This window comes from Passer montanus, unplaced genomic scaffold (genome assembly GCF_014805655.1).
Source record: "Passer montanus isolate IOZ18808 unplaced genomic scaffold, ASM1480565v1 scaffold82, whole genome shotgun sequence".
Taxonomy (NCBI): Eukaryota; Metazoa; Chordata; class Aves; order Passeriformes; family Passeridae; genus Passer; species Passer montanus.
This window is the reverse complement of record NW_024373479.1, coordinates 1455787-1473854: the sequence shown is the minus strand read 5'-3', so window position 1 is coordinate 1473854 and position 18068 is coordinate 1455787. Positions and strand designations below refer to the sequence as shown.

General features: G+C 38.5%; 1 protein-coding gene across 2 annotated transcripts in view; it reads right to left on the bottom strand.

The window, feature by feature from the left end:
- Window positions 1-18068, bottom strand: part of PPP2R5E (protein phosphatase 2 regulatory subunit B'epsilon) — a 77164-nt gene that overhangs the window by 33437 nt on the left and 25659 nt on the right. For both annotated transcript variants that reach the window (XM_039732998.1, XM_039732999.1), the window contains exon 3: window positions 2178-2374. In XM_039732998.1, coding sequence (XP_039588932.1) covers window positions 2178-2374 — 197 coding nt within the window. The remainder of the gene's footprint in view (window positions 1-2177; window positions 2375-18068) is intronic.

Here is an 18068-nt window from a genome sequence, read left to right as displayed (position 1 = left end):
TTTACAATTACATTTACTAAAAATTTCTCAGGAAATACTTTAGGAAAAAATCATGTTCACTTCCTTAAATATTTAGGCATCTTTTTACTTGAAAAAAAATCAGGTTCAGGCAGTCAGGGGCAACTGGGTAGCCAGACACAGGACACGAGAATATTCACAGTCCTTCCCTGCTCCAGTATCCTAGCACTGAAGAGGAAACAGCCTGGGCTCAGCACCACAAATGCAAAGTAGGAGAAAGCAGAATGAAGAAGGGCACGATGCAATGAAAGGAAAGGATGAGAGAACAGATTTCTATCAAAAAGGATCTAAGGTGAAACTGGAATTTTTAAAGCACCATTAGTAAATGTCTGAAATCCACTGGAAATATTCAGGCTGTATCTTTATTTCCAATAATTCCTCCATATCATAGATACACACTATATTTAAGGAAATTATACAAAACCATGCTTTTCAAACTCTTTAGGCAATACATCATTTCCTTAAGTTAAAAACTGTTGTGTGAATCAATACAAGTGACTGCAGGGACAGTAGGACATGATACCAAAGGGGTTTTACTTTACTCTTCAAGGTCACATTGTTTCATAGACTATTATTTATTATTCAAATTGAACCTTATAAACAATTACAAATCAAATGCTTCTTGCTTTCTGGGGCCCAAGCTAAGGGCCAACACTAACTTGCAGAGTTTTTATTCAAGAGATGCTGCTGCAGTAAACAACTATAACCAGCGTCAACCCAAGAACAGAACCTCAGTAACAGAAATGCTAAAAAAATGACCAAATTCTCTGAGGGGATGAGTTTGGAGGCATTTGCTACACACAGAAAAAGACCCCCATTTTACTGAAATTATCTGTGCATTAACATCCTTTCTAGGCAACAGGTGTGATATATTTGGTTCATCACAAGGGGCACACATTAAATTAAACTAACATTTGCAAACCATTTAGATACTACAGTGCAGCACCAGCAGAAAAATTGAGAAAAAAAAATAAACTATTCTGTATTCTGCCTGGTATTTGAATGGTGCAGGAGTTCACATTCTGAAGAAATAACTCAGCAAGCAGTTCATTCACAAGACTGGTCCAGTGCAGAAAGGGGCAGGAGAGGGTGAGGGAGAAGGGAAAGAATCTGATCTCATAATTATAGGCCTTCTGGCAATGCATACACACAAAGAAGCCATATTAAGATTTTTTTCATAAACCCTTAATTCTGGTTTTTTCCTTCAAGATTAACTGCTTGATGGCTCTGTCACAATTTACAGCTATTTTTAAGTGTTACAGACAAGCAACACAGCATGTATCTGTGTGTCAAAAAGAAGTGAGGAGCACACACAATGCAATGCAAAAACTATTCATGTTTTTCTTCTTGCAGCACATAGCCAGTGGATTCCACAATCACATAATACTGTTAGGAAACTGTCAAGATCAAATCTATATTTAATTAATTGCTTTCTCATTTAGAGAACAGGTTATAAGGGTTTGTTCAGTAGCACAGAACAAACATTTTAAGCAGTGATTGATTTTGCCAGTTGCAATGAACATTCTTCACCATACAGCATCTGGTACTGTTTCCATTTTTACAATGAAAACACTATTATTTAACAATTTATATATACAAGGTATGGCTTTATAGTTGAGCAGCCTTGCTCACTCTAACAGCACCTGCAATGAATCCACATAACCCAACCAGGAAATTGTAACAACAACCCTCTACAACATTTTTTAGCATTTATTATTTTAAAAATATTATCCATGCATACTTAAAGGTATCTCTACCTAAAGCAGACACCCAAGAACTTGGAGACAGTTCAAAGAAAGATAAAAACTTGCAAAAATTATTGCATTATTTATACTGGGAGGAGAGGGAAGATAGATTGAAGGAAACATGAGGGACTCTGATTTAATGGCTGCTGGCTTTCTTTATCAAGAAACAATCCAGGTTTCCTTTCATACACTTATGACACTATAATAACCATACTCTATACTTGACTTTCATTACAAATATATAAAAAATTAATATTTTTGTCTTTGGAGAATTATCCCCAAGCAATGTCTATTAGCAAATCCAAGCCAAAGGCATCATTTATTCCACCTACTCCAGGGTTCAATTTCACCCACAATGTGTAACTGGAAGTGCAAGTGGATTTAAAAAGAGACCATGAGAAAGAAAGAACTCACCATTCTAACTACTTCAGGGTAAGTCTGCTCTGTCAAACAGCCTCTGCTTATTGTAATGTAGTCCACCAGTTCATTAAGAGTGGAGCGCTTGTATTCTTTCATTTTAAGGTCTGAAAGCGTGTCCATGAAGTCAAAAATGACACAGCACTGTTGAAGTTTCTTTAGGAACAGTTCAGGCTGCTCTGAAGATGGAACGTCTATGAAACAAGAAAGGAAATCTTTGTGAGTCTGGCATCTTATTATACAAAACAGGATTTCTTTTTGAAGATCAATTTCAAAGGAAAGCAGCATTCATACAATTCTTGTAAAACAGAGCTCAGATTAACAAATGAACCACTTACAGGAACTGTATTGCTATGGTGTGTTTGAGATCTTGAACGTATTGTAGAAGGAATTTAATCATCAACTGCTATAAGGAAAATAAAGTTCACCAAGAAAGTCCAGGCTGAAGTAGAGAATGGAAACACACCAGCACCCAAAACTTTATTTTACAATAAAGAACTACTTTGACTGGAGGCTGGCATTTACCATCATTAACTCAACTCCAAAGAAGGATGAAAGAACTGTCAAACACATCAAGCTTGATTAATTTGTATTTCTAAAAACACCACGTCACTTTTAACCCTGTATGAATATACATGAATACATATATATGAATACACAGCAAGACCATAATTCCACAAACAAGTTTTGAGTTTCAATAATTATCCCCACATTGACACTTCACATAGCAAAATCAATTTCATTTAAATACAGTGAGGATCTTTTTGCTGTACTGTGAACACATAACATGCATCAATAGGAACATTTTCACAATAAACAGTGTTTGACCAATAAAGTAAGCAGAACTCACTACTTTTGCTGTTTCTTAATTCACAGCAAATGAAAAGATTTAATACAATAATAAAAGGAATGTCAACTTCTTAGTTCTTGGTTACTTTACCAAATGCATCAAAAGAATACAGAGGCAGCTTCATTTATCCAATGTTCATGTACACAAGAGGACAGCAATAGCAGAAAGTTGCAGAGATGAAATCCACGTTTTCACTCTGAAGGTCTGTCCTCACACTAGGGAGCACTTCCCTTCCCATTTATCCAATGTTCATGTACACAAGAGGACAGCAATAGCAGAAAGTTGCAGAGATGAAATCCACATTTTCACTCTGAAGGTCTTTGAACTACCTGGTTTCATTTAAGGCACCAATACCTGCCTCAGCACCAAAATCCATTGGTTAACCTTCCTGATCACACTTAAAAAAAGCTTTAATAGTAAAGAATTTATGTTTATTTCTTAAAACCTGGACTTCTAAAAGGCCAATCTAAGATTAAGCTTCTCATTGCTGACACAAGAATAAGTCATAGTAAGGAATACCTGGCAAATGCTGGGAGGTGTTAGTAATTGTATGGTACTTTTAAAAGTAGTTTTAAGGCTTAAGTACCACAAATCTATTTTGCTTAAACACAGAGCTTCAACTTAATTAAAACCAGTGCTTAAACACTATAAAGAATAAACATGGTTTGCAGTACAAGCAAAGATGCAACAGTTTGTTCAACCTGTTTTTGTTTACAGCACTGAAGTAGTGACAGGATTCAACAGGCAATCTACATGGGAGAAGAATCCCCCACAAACACCCCTGGAATACTGAAGGGCCCAAAACCAGGAACCCTGAAGCCATTCCACTGGCCAGGTCTCTCTCACACATTCAAACACCTCAGAGGAGGCAAAGCTGAAACCTAAGATGAGCCAAGGAGACAGAGAAACTCATTAGCCTTCACCCACAACAAAAAAAGATCATTTCTATCCACGACCTTTCTAAGGTTACAGGACACAAAGGGCCTGGGGAAGCAGAGCTCTGTGACTGCTCTCCTGACTACCTGCCTTCAAATGACGGAGAGATAAATGGACTTCAGAATTCACTGTTATAAACAAGCAGGCAACAGTTAAATGATGAAATATTTCTTCCAAAGACAGCCGTATACACAGGCTGAAAAAAAGAAAAAAGTGCAATTGGTTACTTTTCAAAAGCCTGATGTTTAAAACTTACACTCTTCTTTATTACACCTATAATCCACCACAGACCTTGAAAATATTTAAAAGATATCAATAAGATCTATGTTGCTACATGACCATAATGGGGTTTTGGTTGCACTGTTCTACATGACTTTTATGTGTTTATTTTGACCAACAAGGACATTATAGTTGAAGAAAAACAGGCTGAAATCAAGTGGAATCCATTAGGTTACAATTCAGCACAAGTTAAAACCAGACTCATATATATGACTCAAGATTACAGTCATTTTAAGCAGGGTTCATATTAAATGAAAATTTTAAAATTACCAAAGCATTAAAATAAGTCATAAAAGTTTGTTTTCTTTTTCTTTCTCCAGTTAACTATCTGGAGGTGTGGGAACAAAACAGAAAATATAATTACATTCTTCTCAAGAAAAACCACTCTAAAACCCTTCATGAAATTCGTGCCAGTCTGACTACATCATCATGCCATATGAACCATAGGAGAAGCTAAGAAAAACCAAACCACAGCCAACCAAAAAACCTCCAAACAAACAAAAAAACCTCAAAGCCCCACAGGATATAACCCCACAAACCAATTGTTCTGGTCATATCTGCTTTTCTTTACTAAGCAAGTTGACACTCACACTAGGGAATACAATTCTAAGAAGTTTCACTCAGTAATTTTTCTCAATGTTCCTGGAAATTTGGGGTGCCTTGGGAAGAGGGTAACATGTAATGCCAGAGCTTTTTTGTACTTGGAAACATGGGAAGTATGTGAGAGTAAATATACTTGAAAAATTAGGGGGTCCTAAGACAAGAAAAGGGTGGTAGAAATAAATAAAATGAGTATTCCGTGTTCCCAGCCTTCCCACACAGACCACGGCATCAGCTGGTTTGAGATTCTGGGGTGGGGGATTCTTTTTCTGGTATTTGGGGCACATACCTGCAGACCCCACAGCACAACTCCTGAGCTCCTTAATGCAGCAGCTTGGAATGAAACACACAGTTCCTTACAGATGTTCAAAGCTGGCTGGGGAAAGACAGCAAACCCTTTTCTTCCCAGTAGATACTCAGAGCTTTCAATGAATTTTATTCCCATGCTAATACACAGCCACACATTTAGGTCCCAAAATTTAATAACCTGCAATATTACCATTGTATCTATTTTCACATAAAAGAACAGAAAATTGAGCAACCGCTCTAATAAATCTGTGTAAATACACATTACACTTTAATAACCTACAAAATAAAATTAAAGTGACACTATTAAGTGGCATGTGTGATTTATGTCAAATACACAGAGGAGTATACATTTATTAAAACCAAAATTTAAAGCAAGATAAAGTTCTGTTTGGGTGACTGTGAGAACTCTCCTCATTTACAGGTCTTTGCTACAATTTAATTTTCAGGCTTGTCAGTTTTCTCTTCAGCCATTTAAAACTGTTCAGAGCTTTTGAAATACAGTGAGTATTCACAGACTCAAAGGAAATCGGCTTAGTGAAAGCATGTACTAGTACATCTGAATGCTGATTATCAAGACAGGATCAGAGCTTTAAAGTCAAGGTTTTATAAAGTTATCAGAAGAACTGACAGAAAGTGCTATAATATTTTTTTAGACATGGACCAACACTTTTTACTGCAAGGGCTGAAATATTAAAATGGCTAAAGCAATTCTGTTTCTCTCTTAATAGCCTTTTCCCAAAATAATCCTAATCCAACCAGCCCATCCCTTCTCATCAGCCTCTGCCTTCTGCATCCTTTTATCAACTAAAGACATAACAATCTGATGGCACACTTTTAGTGCAAGTCTCTAACATCCATAAAAGCATATTAACATTTATACCACATTCATGTTTTAATTAAAGTCATTTACAAGTAACTCATTTTGGATTATAGGAAACAAACTATGCACCAGAGAAATGGCATCCAGGGAAGTGAGCTCTGGCTCTCCTTTCCCTGGCAAGTGAACAACCAGGAAGGGGGAGAACCTGGATCAGTCCCCTCCTGCCCCTCATTCTGCAATGCAGGATAAAATGCTGGGGAGAAGTGAAGGTGTAGGAAGGGATTGAGCTGCTCAAAGCATGATGACAACTGTGAGGAAAAGCCATGGGACTGTAGACACAGGGCAGTAAAAATCAGAATGAAACAAGACAAATATGCAGATTACATATGAAGTATTAAGCAGAACTAGAGGATGATCACACATGCTACCCTTCACCCACATATGCACTATCAGAACGTTTATGAATCATTAAAATCAAAATGCTCTCAGAATAAGTATTGCTTCCAGTATATACATTACTGGTATTCATTAGCTTGAAGATGACATTTGCATAGAGAATTGGCATCATCTTCTTGTATGATGGCAAAAGTAAACACCACATTAAATACAAAAAATAAAAACACATATTAAAACCAAAGTAAGTCCAAAATGGGGAAGAGAGACTGATAGTAACACATTAATTTTAAGAACTTCCTTCAAATGTCCCATCATCTGAGAATTCTGCATTCACTCCACCTCTGAGATTTCCTCTTTCAATTAAGTTGTAAAATTTCAACTTTCCCTTTGACCTAACAGCAAAATAATTTCTTAACTCTTCTTCAATTTTCAGATCTTCTGGTTACTAAGTAAACCTAGCACAATTCTTTTTCTACTTAAGCAAAATCTCCTTGTGACAAAAAAAAAATCTTCCAAACCCCAAACAGCCCTAACTTTGCTGCCACTCACCAAATCACATTAAATACAACCAAGTACTGCATCAAGAGCTGCCTGCACAAAGGGGGCAGCGGTGCACAGAACTCTGCTACAGGCAGCCCTCACAAATCACTGAAGATTTTATTATGGAAGAAGTTACCTTTCCAGTGTCATTCCAACAAAACTGGCAAATTTGAACCTGAAAACCTTTTGTTTTCTTTGAGAAGCTGACTTCAAGAGAAGGTCTAACAACACCCAGCTCAGAGCTTTCCCAACTTACAGTCCTGAAATACAGAACAACTACATGTCTACAGGTTATCTTTCACAGCAGAATATTGGTCTTAACATTCCAAGAAGTACAAATGTTTGCCCTCTTTTTCTTAAACAAACACTTCTTGAGAAAAATAATCACTATCCTGTTGCATTGATTTAATTTCCTAACTGGCTGTCAATATTATGAATGCTTTGCCAAGTCAGTAATCATTCATTTATAAGAGGTGCTTTTCTCAAAGCTGTTTTCCCAACCTATTCTCTAGACTTAATAATTACACAGGCAGGGCAGCAGTTAGGCACTGTGTTCCAAATATGTAAAATCTAACCAGTACAATTATTCACACAGCAATAAATACAGTGGGACAAACTCAAGCTGACTTTCCTGAGTGAAAACACTCAGAAAGCAAAAGCACAACATTACCATACCATTTCCAGCACATTCAAATTGCATGATTAGAAATGCAATACAGGACATAATCCACCAATTTCCTGATAATCACTGCCTCTTCAGCTAATCTGTCACAAAATTGAGTATTATTTCCCTGGCCATAAATTTGCCCTGACTCAAACTGAGCAAATTCTCACCAAGTGGGAGTCTCCTGGGAAGTTCCACAGTGATCCTGGATCCACAAATGCCTCCACTGCTTATAACACTCCCCCATCATTTCAGAGATATTCAACAAACATCATTTACTGGGGTGGGTATCATAAACTCAGTGCAGATCTAACATCTCATTTGAGTGCCTTGAGTGCAGATGGGGCAGCATCACAAACAACATAGGGTACTCCTTAACAGATGTATTCTTAGTCATATAAACTGCCCAAATTTTGTGATATAGATATATTTTAGATATATTAATAAAAATTCTGCCTTTACTCACATATGTGATACCTCAATAGAATAATACATGGGTGAAGAGCTAGAAATTGACAATAAAAAGAATTTATTAAACCATATTTTTCAAAATTATACTTTTACACTTTATGAAGTTTCAGTTGAACCTTTTGCCTATTTCCATAGCAGGCAACAGTGCAAGCAATAGTTTAATTTAATTTAATTTCTCTTCATTTTCATACAGCTCAATCCAGAGCCACAGCAGTCAAAGTTTCAAGGAAAAGCCTCCTTTGGGCTATGGTTCCTTAACCTGGGACCAACACTTGTCCATTCTCACCAATGATATCTGTGCTGTGAACATCTTACAACTTGGAAGTGAACCAAGACTACAAGCCTGGTTGTCAAAGCTATTTATGAGCCATAACAAAACATTATTCCATGAATACTGACTGCAAAAGGTCTGTATTAGTGCAAACTGGCATCGATGATGTGCACCCTCAAATGAGCAGAGAGACACCAAGGGACCTGAGGTTTTACAAGTTTGGGTTCTCTCACTTATCACTGACCTACAGGAGGCATCTGTTATGAAACAGTTTCATCAAACATCTCAGATAATGATATGGACTCAAGGAAATACATGGTGGATAGTGAGAATTCCTGAGCAATTAATGGAAGACAGGACTGCCAGGGTATTTTGGTACACCAACTGGTGTCCCACAAAAATAGACTCACGAGATATTTGGTCTGTACATTATCAGGCCTTATGCTTGGACTGATAATCACCACTCAGCAGAACTGAGTCTCTTCATAATCAAGTAGCAATACCTTGGTTTTTAGGTAAACTGACAACATTTGCAACATTTCCCCATTAGTTCTTCAAGAACTGGGATGAGTTTAATGAAATAACCCCAAGACAGTCAACAATTACCTGTTCTACATGCAAGTCCATTCAAGCCAAAAATGATCCAGGCCAAAGAAGGTGAAAGAGAAGGTAAGGACAAGGATTCAAATTACAAGATTTCAGAGCAAAATTGACAGAAAAATAGCAAGTAGGTGAGTGTACCAAAAAATTCCAGCAGAGATGGAAGAAAAGCAAAGAGGCTGTGAATATTATGAGGAGGGTAGACAGAGGGAAGTTAAAGAAGGCAGGGAAACAACATAAATTATTAAAAGACCAAGACAGAGAGAATGAGGTAGAGCAGGAGACTTGGAAGATGGAGGAAAAATGTTTAGAGAATATATACACAATGAAATTAGAGTATTTTAAAAGGAAAAAAAAAACCTAGTAGCTCAATGTGGTTAAGCAAAACAAGAACAAAGGGGTTAGAGGTTAGGGGCTGGATTTGATTAAGCAGACACATATCTGGAGGTTCTTGACACTCTGACATCTTTAATATATCCAATTACATTACTTGGGGTGAGTTTGCCTAGACATCAAATTAACACTTACATTTTAGCCCCAGGCTGATCAAAAGTTTTGTAGGTTGCTTTTGCTCTCTCCCCCGCCCAGTTTTAACTAATATTTCAAAAAAATTTATTAGTCATTTCTTTTATTTTTTCCAGGAAAGCAAGAAGGCTGGCAAAAATACAGAAAAATATGATTTCAATTCTCTAAATTGAACGCACAGCATAAAGTTTCAAAAGAAGACAAAAATACTTTGCTGAAACTCTTAAGAGTTACTGTGGCCAGTTTCTTGGACTGACTCAAGTTTCTTTTACACTGGCTCAGAAAGCTCATGCCAGTTGTTTTAAGTAGGTTTTTTACTGAATTGCACTTTCAAAGTACAAGCAACCCTTCACTCAGCTGAAGTCACTGAGCTGGCTGAACAGTCACCAGGGACAGCTGGTGCCAATGTCTGTCCTGCCACTTGAAAACACTGACCTGAGGTAGCAAAGAAGTTATCAGGATACCTTTGCCACACACTTTCTGCCCAATACCATCCAGCATCACACATGACACATTAAATAGTTACTTTTCAATGTCTTCTCCAAGAAGGGGAAAAAAAAGTGCAACAGATTGCAAATGTTCTTTATTAAAAGAAAAAAACCCACAAAAAATCCCCACTGTTTATTTCCTGAATTCCACATGTATATAAACATAAGCATCTTTCCCTTTGGTTTTTTGTTCGTTTCTTGAATGGTTTATTGCTTCTGGTTTCTTTCTGACACTAACCTCTTAATTTAGCCAGATGTATTAAAAAAACCAAACCTGGGAGACAACACTAGGACACAGTACACTCAGCTCATGCTTTGCAACTCCCAGAGCTGTTAGAACATCCTCTGTGTAAGAATCAAAATACCCACAAACTCAGAAGATCTCCTGAATTTTAGCACCATGCTCGGTACAAACACAGGACTCACTCCTTGCAGCTGGTCAGGCTCCAGGATTAGTCACCAAGTGTTATTCCTTCCACCTTTGCTCAGCTCTAGCTGCTAATGCCTCCAGTGCAGAGCCCTCCAGCAGATCCTTTCAGCCCTTACCAGGAGGAGCTGCACACCAGAATTGAAGTCAGATTTTTCTGTAGATATTTGAATACCAAAAGCTATAGGTAGAGCAAATGCAAAGTAAGCTGAACTTAGCTAAGTGCTCAGCTCCTCTACACTAAATCACATCCCAAAGCCCAGAGGCAGGAACACCACATAAACAAAGCCACCTCGTTTTCCAAGGGATTTTCTCAAACTTCCAGTCTAGAGCAAAGCTGCACAATGGTAGCTTAGTGCTCCATGGAAAGCACCCTTTCCTTTAAAATCTCTAACAGTTCTTCAAGGTGCTTTTTAGTATATTTTAAATTGCTTGTCTCTAGGACCTGCCATCCTCCATCCATTCCAAAGTTCTTAGTAGAGCACTGGAACCCAAAACATCAATAGAAACACCAAGTCTCAGCTCATTATTTCAACTTGGTCATGCTATGCTCAAATATCTTTTATCTCATATTGTTTTCTGTTAATTTCAGAGAGCATGATGGATTGCATTGCAGTTTCAGCTGTATCTTGCTACAATGTGTACAATTTTTTTTCCATTGTAAATTAATGGCAATATTATGGCAAGACCAAGCATTTATAATAAACAGGACCTTGTTTCCAGGTTTCTTAGCTGGCAAAAAATTTAAAATGTTTACAACTTCCAGGACTCTAAGAAATAAACCTTTGCAAAAACCCCATGATGGCCTCCTGACCTAAGACAGAAGAATCCTTAAGAGGATTATTGTCTTTCTTTTGATAAGATTCTTACCAGATGACAATTTTTTTTCTGCATGACATGAGAGGCCCGTGCTCCGTAATGATCATTAAATATAAGAACACAAACACGTCACAGCAATCTTACAGTTAACTTCCACCCTAAATGCAGTCACAAGGCAGTCCAGGATTTGCATAGCAATTCATTTCTTCAGTGCATTAAGTACATAATGAAATAATGATAAAATTATACATCTGTACATGCTTCCTGTAAGAATGCAAAAATTGTATTTTGCTTAGTAAGTGCTCTGAAACTGCCATCTGTCCAAATAAAATATGCAATATTCATTTTGCTTCAACTACAGAGCTGCTCTAAGAAATTTATACAGAAATGCCCAGACACTTGCAAAAAAGCTTGAACCAAGAGCACAGGAAACCCAACTCATAACTCTTACCCAAGCAGGCTCAGAGCAAGTGCCAGAATTGCTGCTTTGCTTGATACTGACCCACTAATTTATCCCAGAAGTTACAGGAATTCATTCTCGAGTGAAACAAATAATTATGTGAGAGCTGTTCTACATACATAACCCACTGTCTAAGAGCTCAGGCTTATATTTTAAAATATTCACATTTATTAGCTTAAATAATAAACATACATATAAAATATACATTTCTATAGTCCTGTTTATACATTGAGAAGAGTTTAATTGAACCCTGAAAACATGATTTCCATTCTCTTCTCATTTGGCAGTATAAATTCAGTCAGCAACATATTTTACTTCATGCTAATTCACCACAATAGTCTCCCAACATTTTCCAGTAATGTGCTACACAACCCAACTGTTTGCTCTCTCACTCCCTCCACAGAGGGGACAAATGTGTGTAATGGAGTAAGGATTTTAAGGAACTGCACATCATTAAGAGACTATGTTTGTGTAAGAAAAGAACCCAGTATTTCCTAAATATACCCCAAAGTTATGACAAAAGATGCAGAAACAAGCTGGGAATTCGCTCCAAAGTCCCCAAATGGACACAGTGAAAGCTCAACTTCTTACACATTTTATTCTTATCTCCTCTTACCTGTATAACCTCCAGCATGACACAACAACAAAATCATGGGGTTTGGCCTTCATTATTCATTTATTTTCTTTAATTCTTCTTTCAGCCCACTGAGATGACCAAGATGAGAATCAACACGTCGAGCTGGACTCCACGTTATGCCAAAAGCCAGCTGGGGTTGCAGGGATGCTCCACCTGCAGCACCAGGTCCCTCGGGGACAGCAGCCCCCGTGTTCCCTGAGCACGAGAACACAACCCCTGCTGCATCCCAGCCACAGCAAACACAGCAACACCTGGAGGTACAGCCTGATCTGCACGCTGGGCTAACAGCTCCTGGCCAGCTGGGAAACTCCAGAGCATTACTCAGAAGATGCTACGTGAGGACTCTGCAGCAGGACCAGCCCATGCGGTTTCCTTGCCAGGAAGGCGGCTCCCGCAGCCGGCCCCAGACACGGTCACCTGTGAGCCTCACACTCTGTTATTCAACACCTTGTGGCAGTAACTCAAATAACTCAAAGGGAACACCCTTTTTCATACTGCCAAGCCCAGTGCATATGTCTAAATGACAGAAAATAAATATATAAATCTACTTTATTTTGCTATTGCGATTGCTGTAGAGCTCTGTCACTCTCCCCGGTGCACAGAAACACATTGCCATTCCAAACCACTTCTACAGCAACTTTTTGATCTTCAGATTATTCAGGATCTGGAACAACTCAGCAATAGAAGGGAAAAACATGACATTTATATAATACTCATCTATAACCTGTCAAGTTAATATGTGCTGTGCTGGGTATTTTATGTTATTATGTATTATCATTACATATGTCTATGTAAAAATAACAGCTATTCCTTTAGAAATAGGATCTTGTCCATCACAGAATGGCTCAGCTCAATTTCAAAGCAATGTAAATGAGAAAGTCATTTACTAGTAATTATCTACCTTTAGAGTCTATTGCTCTGTTATACCTAAACCAGGTATTTTTGCTAAAACTTGCAAAATTGACTGACATAGACTATTAGGCCACTTTTCTCTCTTTTGAACAGAAACTTTTTATTCTGCTTCTTGAACCCTAAATGGGATAGGCATTTTATCTCCCTAACATGGTTTTAGAGAGCAAAGATCTAATTTCAGAATATTTATAATTGTTTAAAGAACAACCTTTATCATAACCTTGCACTAGCATGATGTACATGGATCTTTTTTCACAAGACCTTTACCTCTCAGCTCTTCAAAAATACTGAAGAAAATAATCCAGTGTTTCTTAGGCAGAACATTATCTACCTGCTTGTGTGCAAATCCATCATAAGGGGTTTTGTCCCTCAGAAATGCTGTCTGCTCCTGGACAGACAAATATATCTGATGACCACTGGGCCTTGGCACCTGAATTTCTCTAGAAGTTACTTAAGACTCTCTGCAATATCACTATCAGTCTACAACAGCACATTGCTATTAAAAATAAGTATTTGGCCCATAACAAATTAAAAATTCTGTATTAAATTCTCAAGAACAAGTCTGCGAAAATGAGAAACTTTACAGACAAGGTTATGTCATGCAAGTAACATAACCAAAGGTATAGCTCTGCTGGGTTTAGAGTCACTTTGCAAAGCCTTCTTAGTATAGACTGTTACAAATATTAACCAGACATAACAGTTTAAGCATTAAATATAATTAAAACATTTCCTTTGTGGTTACCAAACAATACCCTTCATCATCAACTGCTACCCTCTCTACCTCTTGCAAGCTACTCATTAGTTCAGCTGCTTCTCTGTTGAAGATGATAAACTGAAATTAGATTTCCAGCAATACTCATCCCCAGCTGTGCTGTGGTCACAAACTTCATCTTGAAGGTGGTACCCTGGCCAAAGTGAAGTCAAGGAGTGTTACTCTGGTTCATTACAACTGTGATTACACCTTTTCTCTAATTGGAAGAAAGCTCATTGCTTAATGAATAAAAAAATTAAAACAAGGAAGAGCAATCACATCAGTTATGTATTCCACAACAAATTAAATGGAGAAAAACTCAGCAGGAAAAGCGTGTGCTCTGCAGGTTTATACAAATATAGGTAACTCTAAAAGTGAGGTGATCCAAATACACTACTGGTGAATTAGCATAACATTCTGCAAGCATTTTTATAGAGCTTTTGCAGGTACAGATCAGCAAACATACTTTTTATCTGTCCAAAGGAATACACAGATCACACCTTCCCTGGCTTGCACTTTTCAGAAAGCTGCCAGCTCACTACTAGACCACCAGTAAGAAATTTTTAACTTGCACCCTTTGTGTTTAGAGATCGGACTTCAAGTGCATGCCCTCATGCCTTCTCTTTCTTCCATGAAATATCAAATTCACTAATACATTACTAAATGCTGAGTGAAGCGAGCCATTCACAATAAAATTGAGTATTTTAAGTAATTGCCTCCCCTGGACTGAGGTTTATCAAGAGAAGGCAGACAGCATCCTAGGTTCTCTTTCCACTCAGGCTGTACCAGTGGGCACATATACAGATGCTCCTTTCCCAATCCAATAGCTAACATGCAGCCAAAGTAGGTCAGTGGGCAACAAAAGAGTTTTTAACTACACTAATCCAGCAGCTTCAGTATCCTAGGAAAACAACAGGGCAGGACCATCAAAGCTGCTGTGGTCCCAAGACTAAGTTGTAACTCTAAAGGCTAGAAAGCAAAACCTCAGCCCATCTAGTTCTCCTCCCTGTACCCCACATGATAGTTAATTATTTAGTCTCAGAGATGCCAGCAGTAGTCAACTAATTGCCTTCAAGCAAATCAACTGAAGCATCACTGGTGTGTGACTTGCTCCTGCCTCTGACAGAGGCATTAATGTATCAATCCTGAACATAAGAGCTAACAATCTAGCGAGCTGTACACCCACACCTCTGGTTCCTGTCATTTTCAGAGGATGCTACAGCTTGTTTCATTTTCATATCAATGCCAGCCTTATGCTCTTGTCAAATGGAAGTACGAGCCCAGCTCGGGAACTCCTCTGGCAGCAGAGGCCTGCTGGTTTCAGGGTCTAATTTGGTATTGCTTTTTGCCATTCCTCTGGCCTGCTCCTACCTTTGCCTGCTCATGGAATTTCTCACAGTCCTGTACTACTCCTTTCTGAAGGGTGCCTCCTTCTCTTGTTTCTCTCAGTCTGCAGCTGAAGACCTCCTCCAAGCCAGCCCCCAGCTCCTCCAAATGCCATCTATTTTTACCGAGGCGCTGCCGTCTCATCCGGATGCTGCTAATTGGCCCCTTAGTCACAACTGGAAAAGTAACCTGCCTGAGTAACTCCTTCTGAGCTGCTCGCATCCATTCAGACAGGGAAGCTTCCAGTAAATTTGTTCCAGGGTTTAACACAAATTAACCAGAATTTAGTTTCTAAGATTTTACAGCAGTGTCACTTACACACTTTTTCTTTTTTAATAATAGCTTTCCTGCACAAGATGTTTAAAGTTCAAAATCCTTAAGCAAGCACCATATAAAACATGAGACAACTGCAGCACTAGAGATCAACTTTACCCTGCCTATTCACCAGGTTCTTTTCCCCTCACATATTATCTACATCAACATGCAAACTTGCAAGGATTACTCAAAAGAAATTACAAAAAAACCCATGTAAATTTAGATTTTTGAAGGCTGAGACAAGCAAAGATAATGCACACATAAAAGCAACCCATTTTGAGGAGGATGCTTTTCCACATGGACTTCTTTCTTACATATGTGACACAGCCCAGCTTGTTACACAGCTACAAAATGATGTTTCAGACATCTCAGTGAACCCTCCTTGTTTCTCAATCACTTTGTTAATGAAAAGTTGAAACATCTTGGAATTTCCTCCCAACTATTCTGCTTCTGTATAGTTATCAACCAAATTGGAACAAACAGGAAAAACAGACCATGAGAAAGACAGACTAGTTAGGCAGCTTTTACTAGGAAAACACTGGGAAAAACAAATAACTAAATGATCTGAATTCATCTTAATTTATTTGACAGCCTTTGTAATACTTCATTATTCCATTAAAAAGCCAAATTTAAATGCTTGGTACTTAAAAGCCATTACTTCAGAAATATAGTACATAATTAGAAAATTACCATTTTATTAAGAGAACCTGACTCATTTTTACTAATAGAGACTGGAATAATTTAATATTAATATAACAAATCCCTTCTAGAAAATCTGATTGTTACCACAGACAAATACATAGTGTGTTTTTGACAACATGAATGCAACTCTCAGCTATCCTGAGTATCATCTGTAGTAACTAAAAGCAGAGTTTGACAGGTTAGTAATTCTGGATTCAGTTCAATACTGGATTAATACTATTTCCTAGGACCAAAGAGAGATCCTGTTCCACCTTATGAAGACAGCTCAGGCTGCCAAGAGTAAAGGAAGGACCTTCAGCTGTGGATCATTAAGAAACAGCCATTTAAAAAAAACTGATGTTTTGGAGAACACAGCATCCAGTAAAACGATGGAACACTTTTTCCATCGTAAAGTCCATGCTGGACTCAAGAGAACTTAAAATCATTTAGTCTGCAAATGAGAAACTGAATGTTTCTATGATTGTTTTTGCTGAGAAAGGAACTTCTTTTCACTTGAAATAAAGGCTAAAACAATCTGCTTTAAATGTGATTTTGCTGAAAAAAAAGAACACATACAACAAACTGCAAAATCCTTGCCCAGCAAACCACCACCACCACTAGCTGGCAAATCCCTTCTTCCCACTCTCACGTTAGTGGGCTTGGCTGGGGCTGTTTCTCTTTCTAAAGGAACAGTTCCATATGGCTGTGTACAGCCTCGGTGCTGACTGAGGCTCAAGCCAGGCCTCCAGTTAAGTACAGAATGGGTGTGCACATCTCTTTGGGTTCCAACACATGCAGGTACCTCAAAACCAATGAGGAATCCTTGTTTCCCACGACACAGCACTGTGAGGGACATCGAGCGCCTGGAGAGAGCTCGGAGTGAGCAGAGGGAGAACCAGACCCCACAGGACACAGCGAGCCCATCACAAGAGCAGCAGGAAACCTGGGCCCTACAACCCAGCTCCAGAGCTCTGGGTTTCCTGGGGTGAGGATCACCCCGAGAGTCCTTTTTTCCCAGCCCAATGGTCAAAGAAGGAGTCAGAACTCCTTGGCTCTGGTTTTCAAGGTTGTTTGCTGTCTCTTATCTAAAACATTCTTTTTCTGACCTGCCGCGGTCTGTTCAGCAGGTCTGTCCAAGGCACACAGCACCGCCTCAGGGCAGTGCAATCTCTTTATACTAAAAACTAGGTGTGCTTTATTTACCATTATTTTCCAATACCTATCACCTATGTTAAACTGTCTATTTAAACCAATCCAAAAGTGCCAACATCACACAGAAGATGGAAGCTAGGAAGAAGAAGGAAGGAGGACAGGACAACGTCCAAATCCCTCCACCTTGCCTCCTAGACCCCTATAGTGAAATCCCCAAAATTCCACTTTTTTCACCCTGTGATAAATTCATTATCATTCTACTTAAACTTTTGTGACTTGTAATTTTCATACAAGGTTAGTAATTTGCTCTGTGGGTTAAAATCAAAATCCCAAGCCTTTGACTTCCTGCCAGGGGCTTGAGCCATCCAGGGCACCCAGAGGGATGTCTTGGGTTCTGACAGAGAGCATCCCTCTCACTCCTCCTCCAACTCCCAAACCTTATGGTTGCTCACCCAAAATGCTGGAAAAAATGTTTGGGAGCTTTCAGCTGTGGACAGACATGGTTACTCCTAGTTACATACTCCAACTCTCCAAGAAATGGTTCAGGCATATCCAAGAAGTTTTTGCCCAGGTAAAGGCCTGATGATTTTCTCACCATT